The sequence below is a fragment of the Chionomys nivalis genome, chromosome 13, assembly GCF_950005125.1.
Source record: "Chionomys nivalis chromosome 13, mChiNiv1.1, whole genome shotgun sequence".
Lineage (NCBI taxonomy): Eukaryota > Metazoa > Chordata > Mammalia > Rodentia > Cricetidae > Chionomys > Chionomys nivalis.
This window is the reverse complement of record NC_080098.1, coordinates 9,672,287-9,695,781: the sequence shown is the minus strand read 5'-3', so window position 1 is coordinate 9,695,781 and position 23,495 is coordinate 9,672,287. Positions and strand designations below refer to the sequence as shown.

At 40.5% G+C, this 23,495-nt stretch overlaps 1 protein-coding gene across 1 annotated transcript in view; it reads left to right on the top strand.

Annotated features, from left to right (window-relative positions):
* Myo3a (myosin IIIA) overlaps window positions 1-23,495 on the top strand; it is a 165,401-nt gene that overhangs the window by 43,521 nt on the left and 98,385 nt on the right. Inside the window, exons 6-8 of the mRNA XM_057787845.1 lie at window positions 3,212-3,357; window positions 5,574-5,639; window positions 10,546-10,701. Of these exons, the coding sequence (XP_057643828.1) occupies window positions 3,212-3,357; window positions 5,574-5,639; window positions 10,546-10,701 (368 nt within the window). The remainder of the gene's footprint in view (window positions 1-3,211; window positions 3,358-5,573; window positions 5,640-10,545; window positions 10,702-23,495) is intronic.

Sequence of the window (23,495 nt, the reverse complement as noted above, 5' to 3'; positions counted from 1 at the left end):
CTATCATCTGTCAGTTACCTACATATCACCTATCAATATTTGCCTTTTTTTTAAAAAGGCACTGATATGTTTATATTCAGATATTCACTGTTACGGCTTTCAGTGCCAGCTCTAAGGGCACTCATTTGTCATGAAGAAGTAGTCTTTCCTGAACAGTGTATATGAAGGATGCCAACTCAACTCTTGAAGCCCACATAGGGATTTTTTCTATGTTTGCTGGAGTCACCAATGAGAAATGTCCCAGAGAGACTTCCATACTGTAGTTTAGTAGTGGGTCTTTAAGCTGCCATCACCCTCAAAATTAATTTCTGTCTTGTGAGATGACATTCACAAAATTTGAAACTTTTTAAAAATAATGGTTTCCAACAGCCAGTAAGATGGTTCAGCAAGTAAAAGAGCTTGTCATGAAGCCTGATGACCTGAGTTTAAACTGTGGAACCCACATGGCAGAAGGGGAAAAGTCCTGGAAGTTGTCTTCTGAAGTTCATACGCGCATGGTCTCTCTCTCTCACACATACACATACTAAATAATGCTTAAAAATAGTGATTATCCCTACTTGACTAAAGCAGCATAATCCATAACTACATTTTAAGTATCTGTCTTCATCCCCATAGATAACTGTAGTTCTTAGTCCTTATAAAGGAACTTTCTTTTGCAACAGATAGGGAGACCATTACAGAAAACCATACCAGTCAAAATGCATAGTTATGGAATCCAGACCCTTTGGATACATCTACTAAAACACTCCTGTACCTAAGGCTCAAAGATTATTGCAGATGACTGGGTGGAAAGATTGCAAGAGCCAGAGGTTTAGTCAGAGACTGCTTATTCGTTCCTAGCTTCCCAGACCCAAAATAATCACGCAAAAACTGTTTTAATTAAATCACTCTTGGCTTATTAGCTTTAGCTTCTCATTGGATAGCTCTTACCTCTTAAATTAACCCATTTCTATTAATCTGTGTATTGTCATGTGGCTGTGGCTTACTGGCAAGGTTCTGGCACATCTGTATCCCGTGGGCGGCTACATGACTTATTTACTCTGCCTTCTTTCTCCCAGCATTCAGTTTAGTTTCCCAGCCTAGCTATATTCTGCTAAGCCACTGGATGAAACAGCTTTATTCATCAATCAATAAAAGCAATACATAGACAGAAAGACTTCCCACACCACAGAGGAACAGGGATTTTGCTGTGAGATTGTGCCTCTAGTAATTTCAGAACCTCCACCCAATGTCTCACCAGCGTGACTGCCTAACATGAGCTGAACAAGGATAACAATAGACATGCAAAAGTGGATGGCAGGGCCACCACAAGTGCTCAAACCCACACAAAGAACTGCAGGCAACTAAGGAATGCTGGGAACAGGAGAAATAGTCTTACCCAGAAAGAGCACATCAATTGGTTATCTAAAACCCTAAACACATTCATACATGTAACATTTTGCAGACTGAGAGGTTGTATTTATATATTTAGGAATATATGTGTATATGAATATACATATGTGCATGTAATAATAGTTAACAGAAAAATGGAGCCATGAATTTAAAAGAGAACAAGGAAAGTTATATGGAACGGTTTGGAGGTGGGGAGGCAAGGGGAAAATGATGTAATTATACTATAATCTCAAAAATAAAAGAAATAATAATAAGGAATGTTTTTCACCATGTGAAGCTGAATTTCCCTTCTGTAATCATTAATGCTAACAATGAGAATTTGTATCAGTGTTTTCAGTCTGTGGGTTGTGACCCCTTTGGGGATTGTGAACAGAGACTGCATGTTCATTTCTCAGCTATGCATGAATAATCACACAAAACTGTGTTAATTACAACACTGTTTGGCTGATGGCTCAGGCGTACTTCTAGCTAGTTCTTACACCTTAAATTAACCAATTTCTATAAATCTATGTGTCACCGTGAGGTTGTGGCATACTGGTAAGGTTCTGGTGCCTTTCTCCCTCAGCAGTTACATAGTGTCTTTTTGATTCCTTCTGCTCTTTCTACATCACTGTTCAGATTTCCCACCTGGCTTTATTCTGTTCTGCCATAGGCCAAAGTGTCTTCTTTATTAACCAATGGTAATAAAACATATTCACATCATACAGAGGGGAACCGTACATCAGGGCATGACAGATCAGATATTCTGTATACCAGATATTTGCATTACAATCCATAACAGTAAGCCGGGTGATGGTGGCGCACGCCTTTAATCCCAGCACTCGGGAGGCAGAGGCAGGCTGATCTCTGTGAGTTCGAGACCAGCCTGGTCTACAGAGCTAGTTCCAGGACAGGCTCCAAAGCCACAGAGAAACCCTGTCTCGAAAAACCAAAAAAAAAAAAAAATCCATAACAGTAACAAAATTACAATTATGAAGTAGCAATGAAATGATTTTATGGTTGAGGGTCAGCACAACATGAGGAATTGTATTAAGGGATCACAGCATTAGCAAGGTTGAGAGCCATTGATTTATAGGCTTCTTATACATTTAGAAATGTTATGAAGGAAATTAATACAATGATTTCCTGTATAATACCTTATTACAATACTGCAAAACCATTCTCCTCCCTTATTCTTTTGACTGTCACATTTGGTTAGTGGCAGTTGACTGCAATTTGAAAATCTAGTGTGATTCAATAAGCCATTGTACCTTTTCATTGGTGCTTATTTTTATTGAGTTGACTTTTTTCTTATTAATGGTTTAGCCACTTGCATTCTTCCAAATTTTTCTCATTCATCCCAGGGTGCTTTTGCATTCTAATTGCCAGTAAGGTTAAGGACTATTTAATTAGACTGCCCTCAAGTTGATTTCCCTTGATTCCTTCACTTTCAGTTCTCTGAGATCTATTTTTCTTTGCTCCTGGGTGACTGCCGCCTACCCTCCTCAGCTGTTTATTAAACAAATATCTGACAGTCATTAGCTGTGTGTTTGATCCCATTCCACACAGAACACCATTCCTTTCTTCTAGCTGATATAGTTTCAAAACTATTTCTTTTCATAGGCCCTTTCTTCATATATCTGTAAACCTGCTATTTTATTATCTATGCTCAGAATAAAAATATTACTATTTATATGATTCTTTTTCCTACTAAATTATTGCTCTTTATCTTTAATTGTCTCTCAACTTAACCAGTTTAAACACTTGGACTTTTCTCTGAACATTTTGCTGCTCACTTATTGAAACCTTGATACTTTCCCTTTCTGCTTTTGTCTTCTAGGTGATTGCATGTGAACAGCAACTAGACACCACTTATGATGCTAGATGTGACACATGGTCCCTGGGTATCACAGCTATTGAACTTGGTGATGGAGACCCTCCACTGGCTGAGCTGCATCCCATGAGAGCGCTCTTCAAAATACCAAGGTCAGGTGACCAGCACGTTCAAGATCTGTGACCCATTTTCTTTCTTTTTCTTGAGACTGACTTCTCATCATGGAAATACTCAGAAGTGTTCTGGAAAGTTTAAAAAGTTTACAAAGTCCCATGTAACCTAAGTTGTCATTGAATTCACTATATAGCTAAAGCTGACCTTAAATTTCAGATCTTCTTGCTTCATCTCCATTGGTGGGCTTACAGGTGTACACTACGATGGCCACCTTAAAGGTGTAGCCATCTGGTCTTTTTATCTTCAATATATTCCCGCCAGCTTGTACCACTACAGCTGGCTAATTTCTCTATTATTTTAAGTATATGCTGGTAAGTTCTAGATGTCTCAGAAAACCAATATGAAAAAAACTGTCCAACTTAATTATAGGTGAGCTATACTTAAAGATCTTAAAGATTTTTTCTGATTCCTTAATTCTAAGGAAAACACACAGAGAGAACTTGTATTGTTAGGGGTACAGAGAGAGTGATACATGATAGTTGATAATTACGCACTCTATTAATCAAAGGTTGTGATTTTAACATGTGAAGACATACTTGGAGTAGGAGGTGGTGTACTGAATGCTGTAGTCCTAAGGAAATAATGCCGCCATGCTTATTCATTCTCTAGTGGATCCCTTTGCAATTGTTTATGTATAATTAAATGTTTCTAGCAACACACATTACAAGTTATTACTTTGAAATTTCCTGTGTAGTAACTCTGAATTATAATATTTACATCATTCTTTTTTTTCAATATCCAGTATCTCAAGTTTTATAAAACATGCTGCTTTTTTGGCATGGGATAGAAACAAATTAGAAGAACGAGAAAATCCTCTGTATACACGCTTAAAACATTTCATTAAAATTTCAAAAATAGCAGAAATGTTTTTTCTAACTTCTATAGTCATTCAGTATATAAGGTGAAACTATATATGCCCAAGGCCCCTTTAATTTTGTTATAACCCACCATGTTTAACCCCATGTTATCATCTTGATAATAAGAATACAAACAGGAAGAATGGCAACCACTGATCTGTCATGCCAGGGTGACACTTAGTCTACCGAGTGTTCTGCAAAGTGCTTCCTGCTAATTGTTTCCTATTATTTCTGCTGCTAGTGTGGCTTGAAAATGGAACCCTCAGAACACTGGTTGAAGAAATATATTGAAAGAGGGAATCTGAAAGCCTACGGTTCTGGGTGTTGTGAAATTTTCAAAACCTCGCTGTACACAAAGCAATCCAGTATAGCTCACCACAGAAATTATCAGTGGACAAGAAACAAAATAAAATTATTGACTGAAGAAAAGCAATCTTTTAAAAGTGCAGTTCAGCAATCTCGGTCCTTGGGACTGAAAGGCGCGTTGATGTGATCCCCGTTACGTGCGTAGCTGCGGTTGGCGTTAATGAGCCTGTACCGACTGTACATTAATTTCATTACAAGCTGTTTAAGGAGCAATGCAGAACTGAAGACAAAGTATTTTCATCCCCTGATGGAAACAAAGAGCTGTTAGAATTAACATAAAGCGGCACTTCAGCAAATTTAGCCATCATGGTTGATCAATGTTGCTTGATTACAGAGTCACGGCAGCCTCACTGTCAAGTGCTGCTCCTTTGTGTGCACAGATGCACCAAAAAGGAAAGATTTGTTCAGCTTCAAAGACAAAAGGAATTAATAGCAAAATCTTTTAAGTGGCATTCAGAGCTCTATCGCTAATGGTACTTTCCAGTTCTTTGCTTTTGTCACATCCAAACCCGTGCTTTCTGCCGTGTTTCTAGAAACAAAGGAACAGCTCCAAGAGGCATTCTGCCCTTCTTGCTGCAGCTTGCTACCTGTTCCAGTCCTCTGTGCACCATGTTGTTCCTCAGGGACTGCTGTAGAACTCAGAGAGAAAACTCTTTCCCCCAGTGTTTGATAGATATTGGCATTTTCTCCTAGGGATTTCAGGTAAACGCCAGATGAGTCTTTAGGAGAAAATAATAAGCATAAACAGGAAAATGAGTTATACATTAAATGCTTTCAAAGAAACTAGAAAGCTGTCATTTTATATAAAGAATGATGAATAGCTAATTATCTTTCTTGGAAATGGAAAAGGGGGCAATCTTTGATGGTACAGGCAGAACCTGGGACCACAGTAATTCCTTGGTCTCAGGCTGCTTTTCATATTTCATCATCTGATCAGTGTCAAACTTCCAACCTTGATTCTTATTTTCCAGGAATCCTCCTCCTAAACTAAGGCAGCCGGAGCTGTGGTCAGCAGAGTTCAATGACTTCATTAGCAAGTGAGTAGCAATAGAGTTTGAAATAAAACCAGCCTGCTGTGGCTTTGAATGCTGTGAACGGAGGCCACTGGCATCTGAATCCTCCTCTTCTTTCTTAACTGTTAAGTAGCTCCAAGGGTCTCCAGAAGTCTCTACAATTTTGAGAGAGAGAGAGCGAGAGAGAGAGAGCGCACCTGTATTATCTGCTAAGGGTTCAAGGAATTTACTCCTGCTTAAATAATGATCTCTGGGTCAAGTTCATTCACCTCTCTGTAACCAGGGTTCCAAGGACCCTTTATCATCCAGGAACACGTTCATCTGTCCAATGCCTTTGTAGCATTGCCCTCTGCTTCTTCCACCTGCTCACGTCTATTACCTATGCAGTCAATTATTTAACACTTCATTTGTCTGCATCACTGATTCTTATTATACAGCCAGGAATATTTCATTGTAATCAGTGCATCTGAAGATCCTGTTTATCAAAATCTTATGCATTTGAAATTCAGAGAACAATGTCATTTGATAGCTATTTAAAAGAAGTGATTTGTCTCTAAACAATTAGAAGTGGATCAGCCATTTAAAAAAATCAGACCCAGCTGGGCGGTGGTGGCGCATGCCTTTAATCCCAGCACTTGGGAGGCAGAGGCAGGTGAATCTCTGTGAGTTCGAGACCAGCCTGGTCTACAAGAGCTAGTTCCAGGACAGGCTCCAAAGCTACAGAGAAACCCTGTCTCGAAAAACCAAAAAAGAAAAAAAGAAAAATCAGACCCACTGACCTTTTCCATGATTTTTACGGTTCTTACCTTAAAGAAAGAAGGTAAGCAATGACTCCTTGTAGTGAACGGGAGGAAGGATGATGATCTGATGTGCTAATCCACTCTGCAAATGCAGCCAAGGCACATGGCTGTTGCTGGAGTTTCTGCCAATAAATCCATGTATTCTTCTAAAGATGAGAGACTTAAGCTGCAAGCTTGTACAATCACTCTGGAAATCACTACGGCAGTTTCTCAGAAAATTGGGAATCAGCCTACCTCAGGACCCAGCAATACCACTCTTAGGCATATGCCCAAAGGATGTTCAATCATACCACAAGGACCTCTGTTCAATTATGTTCAGAGAAGCATTTTTATAACAACCAGAACCTGGAAACAGCTTAGATACCCCTCAACTGAAAAATGGATAAAGAAAATGTGGTATATTTACACAATGGGGTACTACACAGTTGTAAAAAGCAACGACATCTTGAAATTTGCATGCAAATGGGTGGAACTAGAAAAAAAACATCCTGAGAGAGATAACCCAGACCAAGAAAGATAAACATGGTATGTATTCATTTATAAGAGGATACTAGCTTTAAAACAAGATAAAGAGCCTATAGTCCACGACCCCAGAAAAGCTAAATAATAAGGTGGGACCCTAAGAAAAACATATCTAAATTTATTTAGAAAGGAGAAATAGACAAGATCGCCTGACAAAATTAGGAGCATGGGGGGGTGGGAGCGAGGGCAGAAGGGGAAGAGGAGGGGAGAATGGGATTGGGGAGGAGAACTTGAGGGAATGGGATAGTCGAGATGGAGGAAGGACGGAGATGCGAGCAAGGAAAGAGATACTTTGATTGAGGGAGCTCTTATGAGGTTAGCAAGAAACCTGACACTAGAGAAATTCCCAGGAGTATACAAAGATGACTCCAGCTAAGACCCTAAGCAATAGAGGAGAAGGTGCCCAAACTGACCTTGCCCTATAGTCAGACTGATAAATATCTTAAATATCACCATAGAACCTTCTTCCAGCAGCTGATGGAAATAGAAGCAGAGACCTGCATCAGAGAACTGGACTGAGCTCCCAAAGTTCAGTTTAAGAGTGGGAAGATTGAGAATATGAGCAAAGAGGTCAAGACCATGAGGAGGTCACCTACTGAAACAGCCTACCTGAGTTAATGGGAGCTCACCAACTCTGGCTGTACAAGAAAGGAAACAGCATAAGATCAAACTAGACCCTCTGAATGTGGGGTTCATGAACTGTCATTATATGGTTGACAATTTTTAAAAGTTTCCATGGCCAAGGTGCCATAAGCATTTGCTATACTTGCCATCCTACAGTTCTTCGAATCTCTGGGGAAGCCACTGATATGGCTGATATGTCCCACAGTGATCATCCTGTCTCCAAGTGTCTTTGATTCAGACACTCAGTGGTTCTGGCTTGACTGTCTCATTTCTCAGTTTCCCCCTGAGACTCACTTCCCATCTTCCCCAGGCGATTAGTATTCCATCCTGTGTGCTGTTCTGTTCCTCTCCCAGTGGTGACATTTCCAATTTTATTGGGTTTACCATTTCTGATGTCCCTCTGTCTAGCTGGACAATAAGCAGCCTAGTACCTGGTCACCGTACCTGTCACTGCCACTTCTGAGTCTAGCAGAGCCAGATAGGCATTGGCTATTTGGCAAAGCCGAGCTTGAATAAAATAATCTGTCACTCTTCTTAGTACGTAGGCAAAAGTGCTATAGATGTAAAAACTGCTTCTCTCTGTTAAATCAAATGAAGCCGAAGAGCACCTATGATAGTTTCTAGACAGCACCAACCTCATTCCATAGCATATTTTAGCATCCCTAGGGAAGACTTTTGGTTAGCCCAATGAAATAAGTTGTCAAATAATCAACCTGGGAGAATCAATGATGTTGATTACTGATGGCACTGACTGAGCCAAGGACTGGGTGGCAGCTGCTGGTCCTCCTCCCGTTCGCTGTCATCCCCCCTTCTCCTCTTCAAACTCTTGCTCCCCCTTTCTCTTCCTCCTCCTGTTCCTCCCCTTTCCCTCCTCCTCTTCCTTTCCTTCTTGTTTTGAGGCGCTGCAGTTGAATTTAGGGCCTCACATGTCCTAAGAAAATGCTCCTCCACTGAACTACATTCCCCAGTCCTTTTTGTACTATATTTTTTGTTTGTATGCTTTAATTTGAGATAGTGTTTAAGTTACCCAGTATAGTCTTAAACTCTGTAGCCTGACTGAAGTCCTATGACTTTGATCCTCTACCATCAGACCCAGCTTCTGTTTGCTTGTTTTTTTCTTATTGATTTATTTTGATATCCTCAAATAATGGTCCAATTTTTCATCATGCAGATACTATATGTCAGGGTCAAGAGATTTTAGAGCACATTGAGCCATTCATGTGGTACTTGTATCCTTCATGAACAGTACGCTTTCAGTACAATGCATCCTACCTTGACAAGCACGAGAAAATCACACTGACCTGGAATCTTCTCTACCAAATAAATAATCAAGGGATTTTAGCCCTCAGTGACCACTAAAAACTGGTCAAATCCTTCTTACAAATATTTGAAGACAGCTGCCAAAGCTGAATAAACATTCCACGTTTATTCAAATGCTTTTTGTGTGTGTGTGTGTGTGATACCATCCCAGTCAAGAGTGTTGTCATTCCTTATGAATATTCCATGGTTGGTCCTGTCCACAGATGTGTTATTTTCTCATTGAAATATCTGCCACATGACCTCATGATATACCTACTGACATGAAATCAAAGAAAATTTAATTTTTTTAGTAGCTTAACTTTCTATTGAGTTACCAGAAATATATTGATTAAAAAGTCTTAAATGCATGGTGAAATGAAGCTTAAGAGTTTATGTTAATTTTATATAAACATTAAGGCTTCCAATCTTCAATGGCTTGGAAAGGAGACTTTGAAATGGAGACAGAGTTTGATTATCACTATGCAGCACTGCTTGCTGGGACATGAACAGAAGTGGTATTGAGTAACCTGTGGCATCACTACAGTATGATCCCTTACAGACATGGGCATTGTTGTAAACATGTATCACATTGCCATCTCATGGGGTTTTTTGTTTGTTTGTTTGTTTTTATTGATTGATTTATTGATTTCTTAAAGATTTCTGCCTCTTCCCTGCCACCGCCTCCCATTTCCCTCCCCCTCCCCCGATCAAGTCTCCCTCCCTCATCAGCCCAAAGAGCAATCAGGGTTCCCTGTCCTGTGGGAAGTCCAAGGACCACCCACCTCCAACCAGGTCTAGTAAGGTGAGCATCCAAACTGCCTAGGCTCCCAAAAAGCCAGTACGTGCAGTGGGATCAAAAACCCATTGCCATTGTTCTTGAGATCTCAGTAGTCCTCACTGTCCGCTATGTTCAGTGAGTCCAGTTTTATTCCATGCTTTTTCAGACCCAGGCCACCTGGCCTTGGTGAGTTCCCGATAGAACATCCCCATTATCTCAGTGTGTGGGTGTACCCCTCGCGGTCCTGAGTTCCTTGCTCGTGCTCTCTCTCCTTCTGCTCCTGATTTGGACCTTAAGATTTCAGTCCGGTGCTCCAATGTGGGTCTCTGTCTCTGTCTCCTTTCATCTTCGGGATCAACCTACCCCTGGATCCAGCAATACCACTCTTGGAAATATACCCAAGAGATGCCCTATCATACAACAAAAGTATATGCTCAACTATGTTCATAGCAGCATTGTTTGTAATAGCCACAACCTGGAAACAACCTAGATGCCCTTCAATGGAAGAATGGATGAAGAAAGTATGGAATATATACATATTAGAGTACTACTCAGCAGTAAAAAACAATGACTTCTTGAATTTTGCATACAAATGGATGGAAATAGAAAACACTATCCTGAGTGAGGTAAGCCAGACCCAAAAAGAGGAACATGGGATGTACTCACTCATATGTGGTTTCTAGCCATAAAAAAAAGGACATTGAGCCTATAATTCATGATCCTAGAGAAGCTAAATAAGAAGGTCAACCCAAAGAAAAACATATAAGCCATCTCATGTTTTTGAGATGTGCTTTGAATTGACATTTGTGAGAAGCTTCAAGTCTGAATAGAAGTTTTTAAAAATCTGAATGATAATTTCAAAACTCTAACTTATTTAATAGTAATATATTCCGTTTTGCCAATACAGATGCCTGACCAAAGACTATGAAAAGCGTCCGACAGTGTCGGACCTTCTGAAGCATCAGTTCATTACTCAGATCGAGGGCAAAGATGCGATGCTGCAAAAACAACTAATGGAATTCATTGACGTTCATCAGTCCTTGGGAAGCACAGAAAAGGCCAGGTAACTAAGCCGTATCTCAGGTTCCAAAAGCAAAGTGTCTTAAGATTCCATAAAGGTTTGCTATGCAATAGTTGCTACAATAAAATAACTCATACATTCTTAGTGTGACTTGAATTTAATGGGATATTTGCATGGAAAACAAATGTCACTTGTGGAGTCCAGGTCCCATCCCTCCTACTGTTGAAAATTCTAGCAGCATTTTTAAATGACTTTATCAGAACAAAAATCATAATTTATAACAGATAAATGGCACTAGCACATATGTTGGTATTGCTTTTCATTTGTTTCCTGTTTTCTGCAAACTTGGGTATCTTAGATAGTAAGGGGAAAGTTGGGAAATGGGATGGATACAGGAAGTCTCTGTCATCAGCCAACACCTGACTTAACAAATCACCCAGAGCTTGTTCAACTGTTCTGAGGAACAAAGACGCATGTGTGCAATGACCACGTCTGAGATAGAGTCCCCAAACACTGGGGAACAGTTTTTACAACTGTTAAATTTGTCAGTGTTAAATGCATACCTAAATTATGAAAAACCTGAATTATAATATTATAATATGTTTTATGACTGAATATAATGTTTAAAAATATTCAGTTACCTCAGCTAACAGGCATAGATAAAAGTCACTCATGGATAACATGTGCTCTTCAAAACAATGCAAGTCAAATAATAAGGAAAAGCAACTTAGTGAAATATATGGGCCTCTCACGAGAACTGGGATGAAAGCAAAGGGCTGGCTTAGACATGGAGTAAAGCACTCAGGACAGCCCATCGTCTTTCTCAAGAACGGCTGCCTACGGAGGCCCACTCACCCACAGCATTGCCTCCAACATTCACAAACTGACTCTGAGCTTCCATCACTCCTCCAAGGTTAGGAACATCACATGACATCTGATTATTTATGCCCTGGGCTCAGGCCTGTACTCTACTTAAAGTGTAAGGTAGAGATCACTTGGTTCAACCCTACTGTGTCCAGAAAGAAGCAGAGTCATTTTGGAAACTTTCCTCATCTCAGATATTCTGAGCAGTGGAAATGATGGATGAACATCCATTATATATAATATTATACATGCATATATTGTGTAATAGTCTACAGAATATTTAGTTAGGTTCCTAAAATATTTTACAAAACTTGAACTTTTACCTAAAAATATTATTTGAAGAATGATTTACATTCTTTAGGAGATATAACTCAGCATCTAGTTAAATGACAACAGTTTTAAAATTAAACGTCCTTTTGTGGTATTAATCACTAGCATATTATTTTTAATTTTTCATATTTATATAATAATGAAAATTGCTTCAGTATTTTGTTTGGTGACCTCTGTATGTTCATGTTGATTAACAATGATGTGTATAAATCATTATTCTGCATATTTCGTGGAAGCAAATGGGACTACGTACGAGGTTTTGCTTATTCATACATAGTTGTTGCTAGCCCCCAAAGGCTTCCTGTCTTTGTGGCACTATGTTAATTGTCCCTCTTGACCCGTAGATGCAGTTGAAGGTAGCAAATCAGACAACTTTGAGACGAATGTCAAAGGATCAACAAATGAAAGATAAACTTGGCCAGCCATTTGGGGCTACAGTGCCTGGTCTGAGCTTTCAACTATTTATCAGGCGTGGGACTTTATGCTATATAAAGTGACACTGATAGGATTTTAATTTTACAAAACAGAACAATGAGCTAAGAAAGCGGGAAAATCAATAGGAAGTAATAAAAGGCCTCCTTCAATGAGACATAACTGATGACTCCATTTTACTCTCCGTTTCCTAGGCAAGCTAATTCTTCTCTAGAGGCTTTGACAGTCATAGTGGGGCTGAGTCACCTTGTGGAACACTTGCTGTCCTTGTTAGCTGATGGAACTTTAAAATGCTATTCTAGTAGTTCATACAAGAACGTTCTGTTTGGTTCTGTTTGGTTCTCTTCTCCATGTGAATGTCTCAGGAAACTTCAAACTCAACGTCTCAAAACTGGAACCTTTGAAACTCCATCCCTCATTACTTCCTTGTCCTCATAGTGACACCATCATCATCTACTATGACAACCAAGCCCAGGGTTATCTCAATAGACCCCTGTTCTCTCCTTCCACTTTCCATTTTCAGTCAAAAGCATGGTGCAGTTCTGGCAACAGATTTTAACAGGAAGATCTGATGGACTCTCTAGTAGCTAGATAGGACATGCACATAAATAGCCATTATGCAAAGTAGCAAAGCTTCAACTCCATAAAAGAGATCTAAATTATGTGTTTAATAAGTCCAAAAGATGCAGGTTTTTTTTTTTCCTGGCAGAGACAGGAGAGCTTAGAGTAGGTACTGCAAGGGATAAACTGACTTGGTCTTGTAAAAATGAACTTCATATGACTTGAACAAAATTACCAGAGTAAGATGTGCCCACAAGAAGCCATATACCTATGCTCTGATGCTCTGAGATAGGATTCGAGGGCTGAGGAGGCCAGACAACACTGACATTTGGAGAAGATAGACCTGCATCTTTCACAGCAGAAGACTGTGGCCTATCTTAGCACACAAATCTTGTGTGTGTGTTCTGCTAGGCAGCAGTCTTTCCTTGGTTCCAAAAGTAAATATCGCCTACCCCAAGACAGACTTTGCTGTGATTTCACAGGCATCTTTCTTGTTAACTGTAAGGGTGTTTGTTTTTCTTCTTGTGTTTCTTCCTGACCTTAAGTTACTGTGATTTCTGGAGGCAGGGGAACTTAGTCCCCGCTATGTCTATCTAACATCTGTATTTAAGTGTCTTTGGCTGGGACTTGACCTCCTACCTACCATCCCTGTAAACTGTGGTGGCTGCAACCCTTGTAGATGTCCAATTCTCATTACAGACACTTGTGCCCCAGGCCCTGGCTTTGGTCATGGTGGCATCCCCATCCTCTATTAAGATTCACAGCAGTCAAACTAGGCGCCCAGAGCGTCATGTTTTTCTTCACCCAGCTACAGTGTGTATTAATTCTATGACTTTGAAAATGAGTTAAGAACTATGGGTATTTCAGATTAGCAAAGATTTAAGAAAATACAAGCTTGAGATCAAGATAGCCCAGAGCAAGCTTTTATTCAGCTAGGAATCTGTCAACTTCATTGCTATGACTAGATCTAGTAGCTAGTCTAGAACAATAATAGATAAGATAAAACAGTTCACAGAAAGGTAGTTCTGGTATTAACAAAGGCTGGTGTTGAATACTAAGTGTTAAGAGGATAATAAATTACTGTTGGTCCTCATGTATAGTTAGCAAGCTGTGAAGAGAAGTTAGCAACTAGTGTATGCATATTTGGGGACTAGAAAACTCTCAATTTATATATACATATACGGTATAGGTGTGGGTTCTCTTACATTGCTTGGAGTTAAGCAGCTGCAAAAAGTTCTCTTGGAGAGATCCTTTGAGTTTCTCTACTCCTAAGCAACACTAGATAAAGGAATTGGAACAGGCAGGGAAAGGAGACATCCGACCTGAACCTGAAAAGCTGTGAGCCCTGTAATTCCACGATTCCTCAACTGACTGGCAAGCATTCCCACCATCTGCATCTATGTAGATCCCCGCTAGAGGAAACCGAGTGCAGGGGTCGTAAGCTCACAGGACAGATGCCACAGTGTGGAGGCACTAGATGCAGATGACACTGGCCTTAAGATCTCTGTCTGAGTCCACAACACCGTTTGAAATTCCAAAGAATCATCATATAAGCTTAGGTTATTATTTCTGGAAAGTGGGTTTTCGTGTGGTTCCCTCTTTTGAGATCTAGAGAAAGTGCATCCTGCACAAGCCACACTTCAGCATGACCTCTCAGTCTGGTGCTTGTTATGAGTGCCTGCATTCTTTACCAGGACATTCACAGGGAATCAATTATGGGGGTCTTTACAGGCAACAAAGTCCTTGGACACTCAACCCCCTTATGTAATAAATAATCTATGTACCACCTCCTATATATTTAAATGAACTCTAGGTTCTAATACATATAAATGATAACTAATGGTTGTTATACTGTATCTATTAAGAAATGATTACATGGAAAACAAGTTCTGTGCAAATGCCATTTTTCAAAATATTTTCAATTTGGATTGATTGAATCTATGAATTCAAAACCTGTGTCTATAAAGAGCCACATATATATATATATATATGTGGGGGTTACCTATACGTGGTAGACATGATGTATTATATATAAAACAAGCTATATTTGTAATGTATCACCTAAACTGTCCAACTGTAATGTTGGTGGTATTCCCAAACCATGGATGGTAGTGTAATGCCTTGTGTTTATTCACATAGGGTAGAAGGTAGTTGTGTATTCTGTTAGGGCATGATAAATTTAACATGCCAAGTAAGTATCAATGTAGAGCAGGCAGTCTGATATAAGTAGTCTGTACTTTGAAGAAGGGGATTCACATTGGAGATGACTGAGTCACTTGTTAAAGTGTTTGATGGCATAACATTGAATGAGCTTACTGAGTGGGTGTCAGAGAAGACTGGAGGTGGTATTCTTGGAGAAACCCATGCTTGGAGACAAGAAGATGAACCAGAGCTGGGAAATGGAGGAATGTGTTTTTCAGAGGAGAACATAAGAGAAATATGGTCTCTCACAAATCATTAAAGTCTTAATAGAAGAGAAAAGTTGCCTTTGCCAATAGTGACAAACATGGAGTTTTCTAATGATTCTGGCAAGCACCACCTCATCAGAATGGGGAGAAACAAAGGAAAATAATGAGATAAAGATACAGGAATGTGGACTAAGGCTACCAACCCAGAGCAGTGAGTCCCTGACTAGAGGGCAGGCCTCAAGGTCCCCACCAGGGAAAGCGGGCCCCCGCTGCTGGGGCTGCAGTCTCTGCTGTGATCTGCTGGACCTGCTCTGCCTGCGCCCTACTTCCCTTAGTCCCTGGCTCATTGGGGCATCCAGGAGTTCCTGTGTAGGTGCCGAGAAGTTTCATCGGGACGGGTGAGTGTGTGCTATCCTGGGGCGGACTGTCCCAGTAGAGAGCACAAACACCCCACCCCCAGCTCCTGCTGCAGGGCTTTCTCTCCTACACACCCGCCCCCACCCCCACCCCCAAGCCTGCCTTGTCTGCAAGGTTCTTAGCTGTGGAACAGTTTCCTGCCATTTCACTAAGGCTACCAACCCAGAGCAGTGAGTCCCTGACTAGAGGGCAGGCCTCAAGGTCCCCACCAGGGAAAGCGGGCCCCCCGCTGCTGGGGCTGCAGTCTCTGCTGTGATCTGCTGGACCTGCTCTGCCTGCGCCCTACTTCCCTTAGTCCCTGACTCATTGGGGCATCCAGGAGTTCCTGTGTAGGTGCCGAGAAGTTTCATCGGGACGGGTGAGTGTGTACTATCCTGGGGCGGACGGTCCCGGTAGAGAGCACAAACGCCCCTACACTAAGGCTACCCAACCAGAGCAGTGAGTGCCTGCCTAGCGGGCAGGCCTCAGCAACCCCCCGAAAGGGAGCGCAGGCACCTCCAGCTTGTACTGCAGTGTCGCCTGTGTTCTACTGGACCCCGCCCGACCCCTTGCATTCGGCCTTCTTTACGCGGGTCATTGGAATAGCACGCATCCATGTTTTGGTGTTGAGGAGTTCATCTGGAAGGGAACGGTTCCTGCCCCTACACTGAGGAGATACACCTAGAGAGTTAGTCACAGCAAAGACTGGTCCAAGACGTCAGGCCTCTCCTGGCTCCATTTGAAGGAAAAGATGGGCAGGCGCCAATGCAAGAATTCCCCCAACAACTTGAAAGGCAACGTGACATCACCAGGATCCAGGAATCCTGAAATGAGAAGTCTACACCCTAATCCAGAAGAATTAGAAGAATTCGACTCAAAAGTGAATTTTATGAAAATAATAGAGGACCTTAAACAGGAGGTGAAAAACTGCCACAACCAATTAGAGATTACAAACAAAAAGGTAGAGGAAATGAATAAATATCTCAAAGATACCCAAGAAAACCAAGAGAAACAAGAAAAAGTAATCAAACAGGTAAGGGAAACGGTTCAAGACTTGAAGAATGAAGTGGAAGTAATAAAGAAAACACAAACCGAGGGAAGGATGGAGATGGAAAATTTGAATAAACGAACAGGAACTACAGAGACAAGTACCACCAACAGATTACAAGAGATAGAAGAAAGAATCTCAGACACTGAAGATACCATAGAGAAAATAAACACTCTCATCAAAGAAAACAGCATAACCAACAAATTCTCATCACAAAACATTCAGGAAATCTGGGACACAATAAAAAGACCAAACCTAAGAATAATAGGGATAGAAGAAGGAGAAGAAGTACAGCTCAATGGTCCAGAAAATATATTTAATAAAATTATAGAAGAAAACTTTCCCAACCTTAAGAAAGATATTCCTTTGAAGGTCCAAGAAGCATACAGAACACCAAATCGACTGGATCAAAAAAAAACATCTCCTCGTCATATAATAATCAAAACACAAAACATACAGAATAAAGAAAGAATATTAAGAGCTGCAAAGGAAAAAGGTCAAGTTACCTATAAAGGTAAACCTATCACTTACACCTGATTTCTCTATGGAAACCATGAAAGCCAGAAGGTCCTGGATAGATATACTGCAGAAACTACGAGACCATGGATGCAAGCCCAGACTACTATACCCAGCCAAGCTTTCGTTCACTATAAATGGAGAAAACAAACTTTTCCAGGATAAAAACAAATTTAAACAATACGTAGCCACAAATCCAGCCCTTCAGAAAGTAATTGAAGGAAAATCACAAACCAAGGAGTCCAACATTGCCCACAATAACTCAGACATCTAATGACCCTTCACCAGCACAACTTGAAGAAGGGAAACACACAAACTCTACTACCAAAGGAAAGAAGGAAAGAAAGGAAAAATGACCGGAGTTAACAACCACTGGTCATTAATATCACTTAATATCAATGGACTCAACTCACCTATAAAGAGGCACAGGCTAAGAGATTGGATACAAAAACAGGATCCAACATTCTGCTGCTTACAAGAAACACACCTCAACCACAAAGACAGACATCTACTCAGAGTAAAGGGCTGGGAAAAGGTTTATCAAGCAAACGGACCTAAGAAACAAGCAGGTGTGGCCATACTAATTTCTAAGAAAGTTGACTTCAAACTAAAATCAATCAAAAGAGATGGAGATGGACATTTTTTACTCATAACAGGAACAATTCACCAGGATGAAATCTCAATCCTGAATATATATGCCCCTAATATAAAAGCACCCACTTATGTAAAAGAAACATTACTAAAACTCAAGGCAGTCATCAAACCACACACACTAATAGTAGGAGATTTCAACACTCCTCTCTCACCAATGGACAGGTCAATCAGACAGAAACCTAACGGAGAAATAAGAGGATTAAGGGAGGTAATGAATCAAATGGACTTAACAGACATCTATAGAACATTCCACCCAAATAGGAAAGAATATACCTTCTTCTCTGCAGCTCATGGAACCTTCTCGAAAATAGACCACATACTCGGTAACAAAGCAAACTTACACAGTTACAAAAAAATATCGGTAACCACCTGTGTCTTATCAGATCACCATGGATTAAAGTTAGAATTCAACAACAATGCTATCCCCAGAAAGCCTATGAACTCATGGAAACTGGACAGTCAACTACTGAACCTCACCTGGATCAAGGAAGAAATAAAGAAAGAAATTAAAGTCTTTCTTGAATTCAATGAAAACGAAGACTCAACATACTCAAACCTATGGGACACTATGAAAGCAGTGCTAAGAGGAAAATTCATAGCATTAAGTGCCCACTTAAAGAAAACGGAGAAAGCACACATTGGAGACTTAATAGCCCACCTGAAAGCTTTAGAAAAAAAAGAAGCAGACTCACCTAGGAGAAGTAGAAGACTGGAAATAATCAAATTGAGGGCTGAAATCAACAAAATAGAAACACAGAAAACAATCCAAAGAATCAATGAAACAAAAAGCTGGTTCATGGAGAAAATCAATAAGATTGATAAACCCCTATCCAAACTAATCAAACGGCGGAGAGAGAATACGCAAATTAACAAAATCAGAAACGAAAAGGGAGACATAACCACAGACTCAGAGGAAATTCAGAGAATCATTAGATCTTACTACAAAAACCTGTATGCCACAAAATTGGAAAATGTTATAGAAATGGACACTTTTTTAGATAAGTACCATATACCAAAGTTAAACCAGGACCAGGTGAACAATCTAAATAGACCTGTTAGTCGCGAAGAATTAGAAGTTGTTATAAAAAACCTCCCCACCAAAAAAAGCCCAGGTCCAGACGGCTTCAATGCAGAATTCTACCAGAACTTCCAAGAAGACCTAATACCTATACTCCTTAATGTATTTCACAATATTGAAACAGAGAAGTCATTGCCAAATTCCTTTTATGAAGCTGAAGTTACTCTGATACCAAAACCACACAAAGACACAACCAAGAAAGAGAACTACAGGCCAATCTCACTCATGAACATCGACGCAAAAATACTCAATAAAATACTGGCAAACCGAATCCAAGAACACATTAGAAAAATTATCCATTATGATCAAGTAGGCTTCATCCCAGAGATGCAGGGCTGGTTCAACATACGAAAATCTATCAATGTAATCCATCATATAAATAAACTGAAAGAAAAAAACCATATGATCATTTCATTAGATGCTGAAAAAGCATTTGACAAAATTCAACATCCCTTTATGATAAAGGTCTTAGAGAGATTAGGAATACAAGGGTCGTTCCTAACTATAATAAAAGCTATTTATAGCAAGCCGTCAGCTAACATCAAATTAAATGGAGAGAAACTCAAAGCTATTCCACTAAAATCAGGAGCACGACAAGGTTGTCCACTCTCTCCATACCTCTTTAATATAGTGCTTGAAATTCTAGCAATAGCAATAAGACAACATAAGGGGATCAAAGGGATTCAAAACAGAAAGGAAGAAGTTAAACTTTCATTATTTGCAGACGATATGATAGTGTACATAAGCGACCCCAAAAACTCCAGCAAAGAACTCCTTCAGCTGATAAACACCTTTAGTAGCGTTGCAGGATACAAGATCAATTCCAAAAAATCAGTTGCCCTCCTATACACAAAGGATAAGGAAGCAGAGATGGAAATCAGAGAAGCATCACCCTTCACGATAGCCACAAATAGCACAAAATATCTTGGGGTAACTCTAACCAAGGAAGTAAAGGATCTATTTGACAAGAACTTTAAGTCTATGAAGAAAGAAATTGAGGAGGATACCAGAAAATGGAAGGATCTCCCTTGCTCTTGGATTGGGAGGATCAACATAGTAAAAATGGCAATTCTACCAAGGGCAATTTATAGATTCAATGCAATCCCCATTAAAATCCCATCAAAATTCTTCACAGATCTTGAGAGGACAATAATCAACTTTATATGGAGAAACAAAAAACCCAGGATAGCCAAAACAATCTTACATAATAAAGGATCGTCTGGAGGCATTACCATCCCTGACCTCAAACTCTATTACAGAGCCTCAGTATTGAAAACAGCTTGGTATTGGCATAAAAACAGAGAAGTCGATCAATGGAACCGAGTAGAAGACCCTGATTTTAACCCACAAACTTATGAACACCTAATTTTTGATAAAGGAGCTAAAAGTATTCAATGGAAAAAAGAGAGCATCTTCAACAAATGGTGCTGGCAGAACTGGTTGTCAACGTGTAGAAGAATGAAAATAGATCCATATCTATCACCATGCACAAAACTCAAGTCCAAATGGATTAAAGACCTCAATATTAGTCTGAACACACTGAACCTGATAGAAGAAAAAGTTGGAAGTACTCTACAACATATGGGTACAGGAGATCACTTCCTACGTTTATCCCCAGCAGCACAGACATTAAGGGCAACATTGAATAAATGGGACCTCCTGAAACTGAATAGCTTCTGTAAAGCAAAGGACACTGTCACTAAGACAAAAAGGCAACCCACTGACTGGGAGAAGATCTTCACCAACCCTGCAACAGACAAAGGTCTGATCACCAAAATATATAAAGAACTCAAGAAACTAAACTTTAAAATGCTAATGAACCCAATAAAAAAATGGGGCACTGATCTGAACAGAGAATTCTCAACAGAAGAAATTCAAATGGCCAAAAGACACCTAAGGTCATGCTCAACCTCCTTAGCGATAAGGGAAATGCAAATTAAAACAACTTTTAGATACCATCTTACACCTGTCAGAATGGCTAAAATCAAAAACACCAATGATAGCCTTTGCTGGAGAGGTTGTGGAGAAAGAGGCACACTCATTCATTGCTGGTGGGAATGCAAACTTGTGCAACCACTTTGGAAATCAGTGTGGCGATTTCTCAGGAAATTTGGGATCAACCTACCCCAAGATCCAGTAATACCACTATTGGGAATATACCCAAGAGATGCCACATCAAATGACAAAAGTATCTGTTCAGCTATGTTCATAGCAGCATTGTTTGTAATAGCCAAAACCTGGAAACAACCTAGATGCCCTTCAATGGAGGAATGGATGAAGAAAGTGTGGAATATATACATATTAGAGTACTACTCAGCAGTAAAAAACAATGACTACTCGAATTTTGCGTGCAAATGGATGGAAATAGAAAACACTATCCTGAGTGAGGTATCCCAGACCCAAAAAGAGGAACATGGGATGTACTCACTCATAATCGGTTTCTAGCCATAAATAAAAGACATTAAGCATATAATGTGTGATCCTATAGAAGTTAAATAAGAAAGTGAACCCAAAGAAAATCATATAGTCATCCGCATGGAGAGGGGGAAGTAGACAAGATTGCAGGGCAAAAACTGGGAACTTGCGGGTGAGGTGGCATGGGGCAAAGGGGAAATGGGATGAGAAATATGAGAAGGGGAGGATGGGAGGAGCTCGGGGAATTGGGATGGTTGGGATATAGGAAGGATGGATACGGGAGCAGCGAAGTATATATCCTATCTAAGGGAGCCATCTTAGGGTTGGCAAGAGACTTGACTCTTGAGGGGTTCGCAGGTGTCCAGGAATATGTCCCCAGCTGGTACCTTGGGCAACTAAGGAGAGGGAACCTGAAATGACCCTATCCTATACTGATGAATATCTTGCATATCACCTTAGAACCTTCATCTGGCGATGGATCGAGGTAGAGACAGAGTCTCAATTTGGAGCAACGGTCTGAGCTCTTAAGGTCCAAATGAGGAGCAGAAGGAGGGAGAACATGAGCAAAAAATCAGGACCACGAGGGATGCACCCACCCACTGTGACAGTGGAACTGATTTATTGGGAGCCCACCAAGGCCAGCTGGTCTGGGACTGAATAAGCATGGGTTGATTCCGGACTCTCTGAGCATGGCGGTCAATGAAGACTGATGAGAAGCCAAGGACAATGGCACTAGGTTTCAGTCTTAATACATGAACTGGCTTTGTGGGAGCTTAGCCGGTTTGGACGCTCACCTTTCTGGACGTAGATAGAAGGACCTTGGTCTTCCCGCAGGGCAGGGAATTTGGACTGCTCTTCAGTATCGAGAGGGAGGGGGAATGGAGTGGGGGGAGGAGAAGAGGAGTGGGGATGGGGGAGGGAAGTGGGGGGAGGGGGCAATATTTGGGAGGAGGGGAGGGAAATGGGAAACGGGGAGCAGGTGGAAATTTTAATTAAAAAAGAATAAAAAAAAAAGATACAGGAATGTGGACTTGCTTAGAAGAGAGCTGTAGAGGGATGAGAAGGAGGAGAAGCTGGGAAGAAGAGGATCCAACGAGACAGCTTTTATAAGTGAGAGGTCCTGGAGCACTTGATATTATGGAAGGACTGGGCTAGCCAAACCCAGGAGATGAGCTGGTCAGAAGGACAGGGCTAGCCAAACCCAGGAGAGGGGATGGTCAGAGCAGGGAGTGGAGGAAGCAAGCAAGCACACAGCTAAAGACTTGGCCATAGTCAAGGTATGGCAAGTTCCTCCATTGGAACCAGAAAGATGTAAACAGTAACTTTACAAAAACAATGAGATAATTAATTTCTTGGTTGTAATTACTCAATGAAATATGAACTTCAGTCAATCTGGGGGTTCCAGTTTTCATGCTTTTATACGTACCTTTCCAACCACACCCTCCCTTCCAGCCCAGCTACAAGTTTGATGGACATATATTTATCTCTTCATACCAGATGGAAGTTCATTTGTGGAGAAGTATTAGGTCTCTGTGAATGGAGAGGGCAGTTAAAATTTTAGTAGAGAGTGGGCAATTATACCATCCATTACTCTGCTTGTCAGGTTGCTCTAGAGATCCAGCTAGGCTGGTGTTGTGTTCTTTTCCACCATCAAGTCGAAGTGACACACTGAAGCCAAAGGAGCTGTGAAGCAGAGGAGTGAAAAAGCAGTCTTCCAGGGCACCGCAGCGGGAGTCTGAGTCCCATCGGCACTAACAGTTGTCTCTGTTACTGAAATGTAAAGATGGATAAAGAAACCAACACAAAAGCGTTGATGAGATTTCTGTTTAACAAGGATTGCTCTTCTACCCCAGTGGCTCCCAGATCACCTTAGATGACAGAAGTTGCTATTTACATGAGTATTTTTAACCAAAGGAAAAGCAAACAAAGCTGCTCCTTTACAGTCATGCCGCTAAATAGTAAAGATGAAATTGAACTTCAGGGCATCAGGGGTTATTTCAGTTTTCAGTGTGTAAAACTAAAATACACATGGAACTATAGTAACTACCCCTGAGGGTGTAGGTGACCTTTGACAGAATGAAGGAATTATTTATAGTCTGGAGCCATGTCTCTCCAGTATTACAGAGTAAATGGG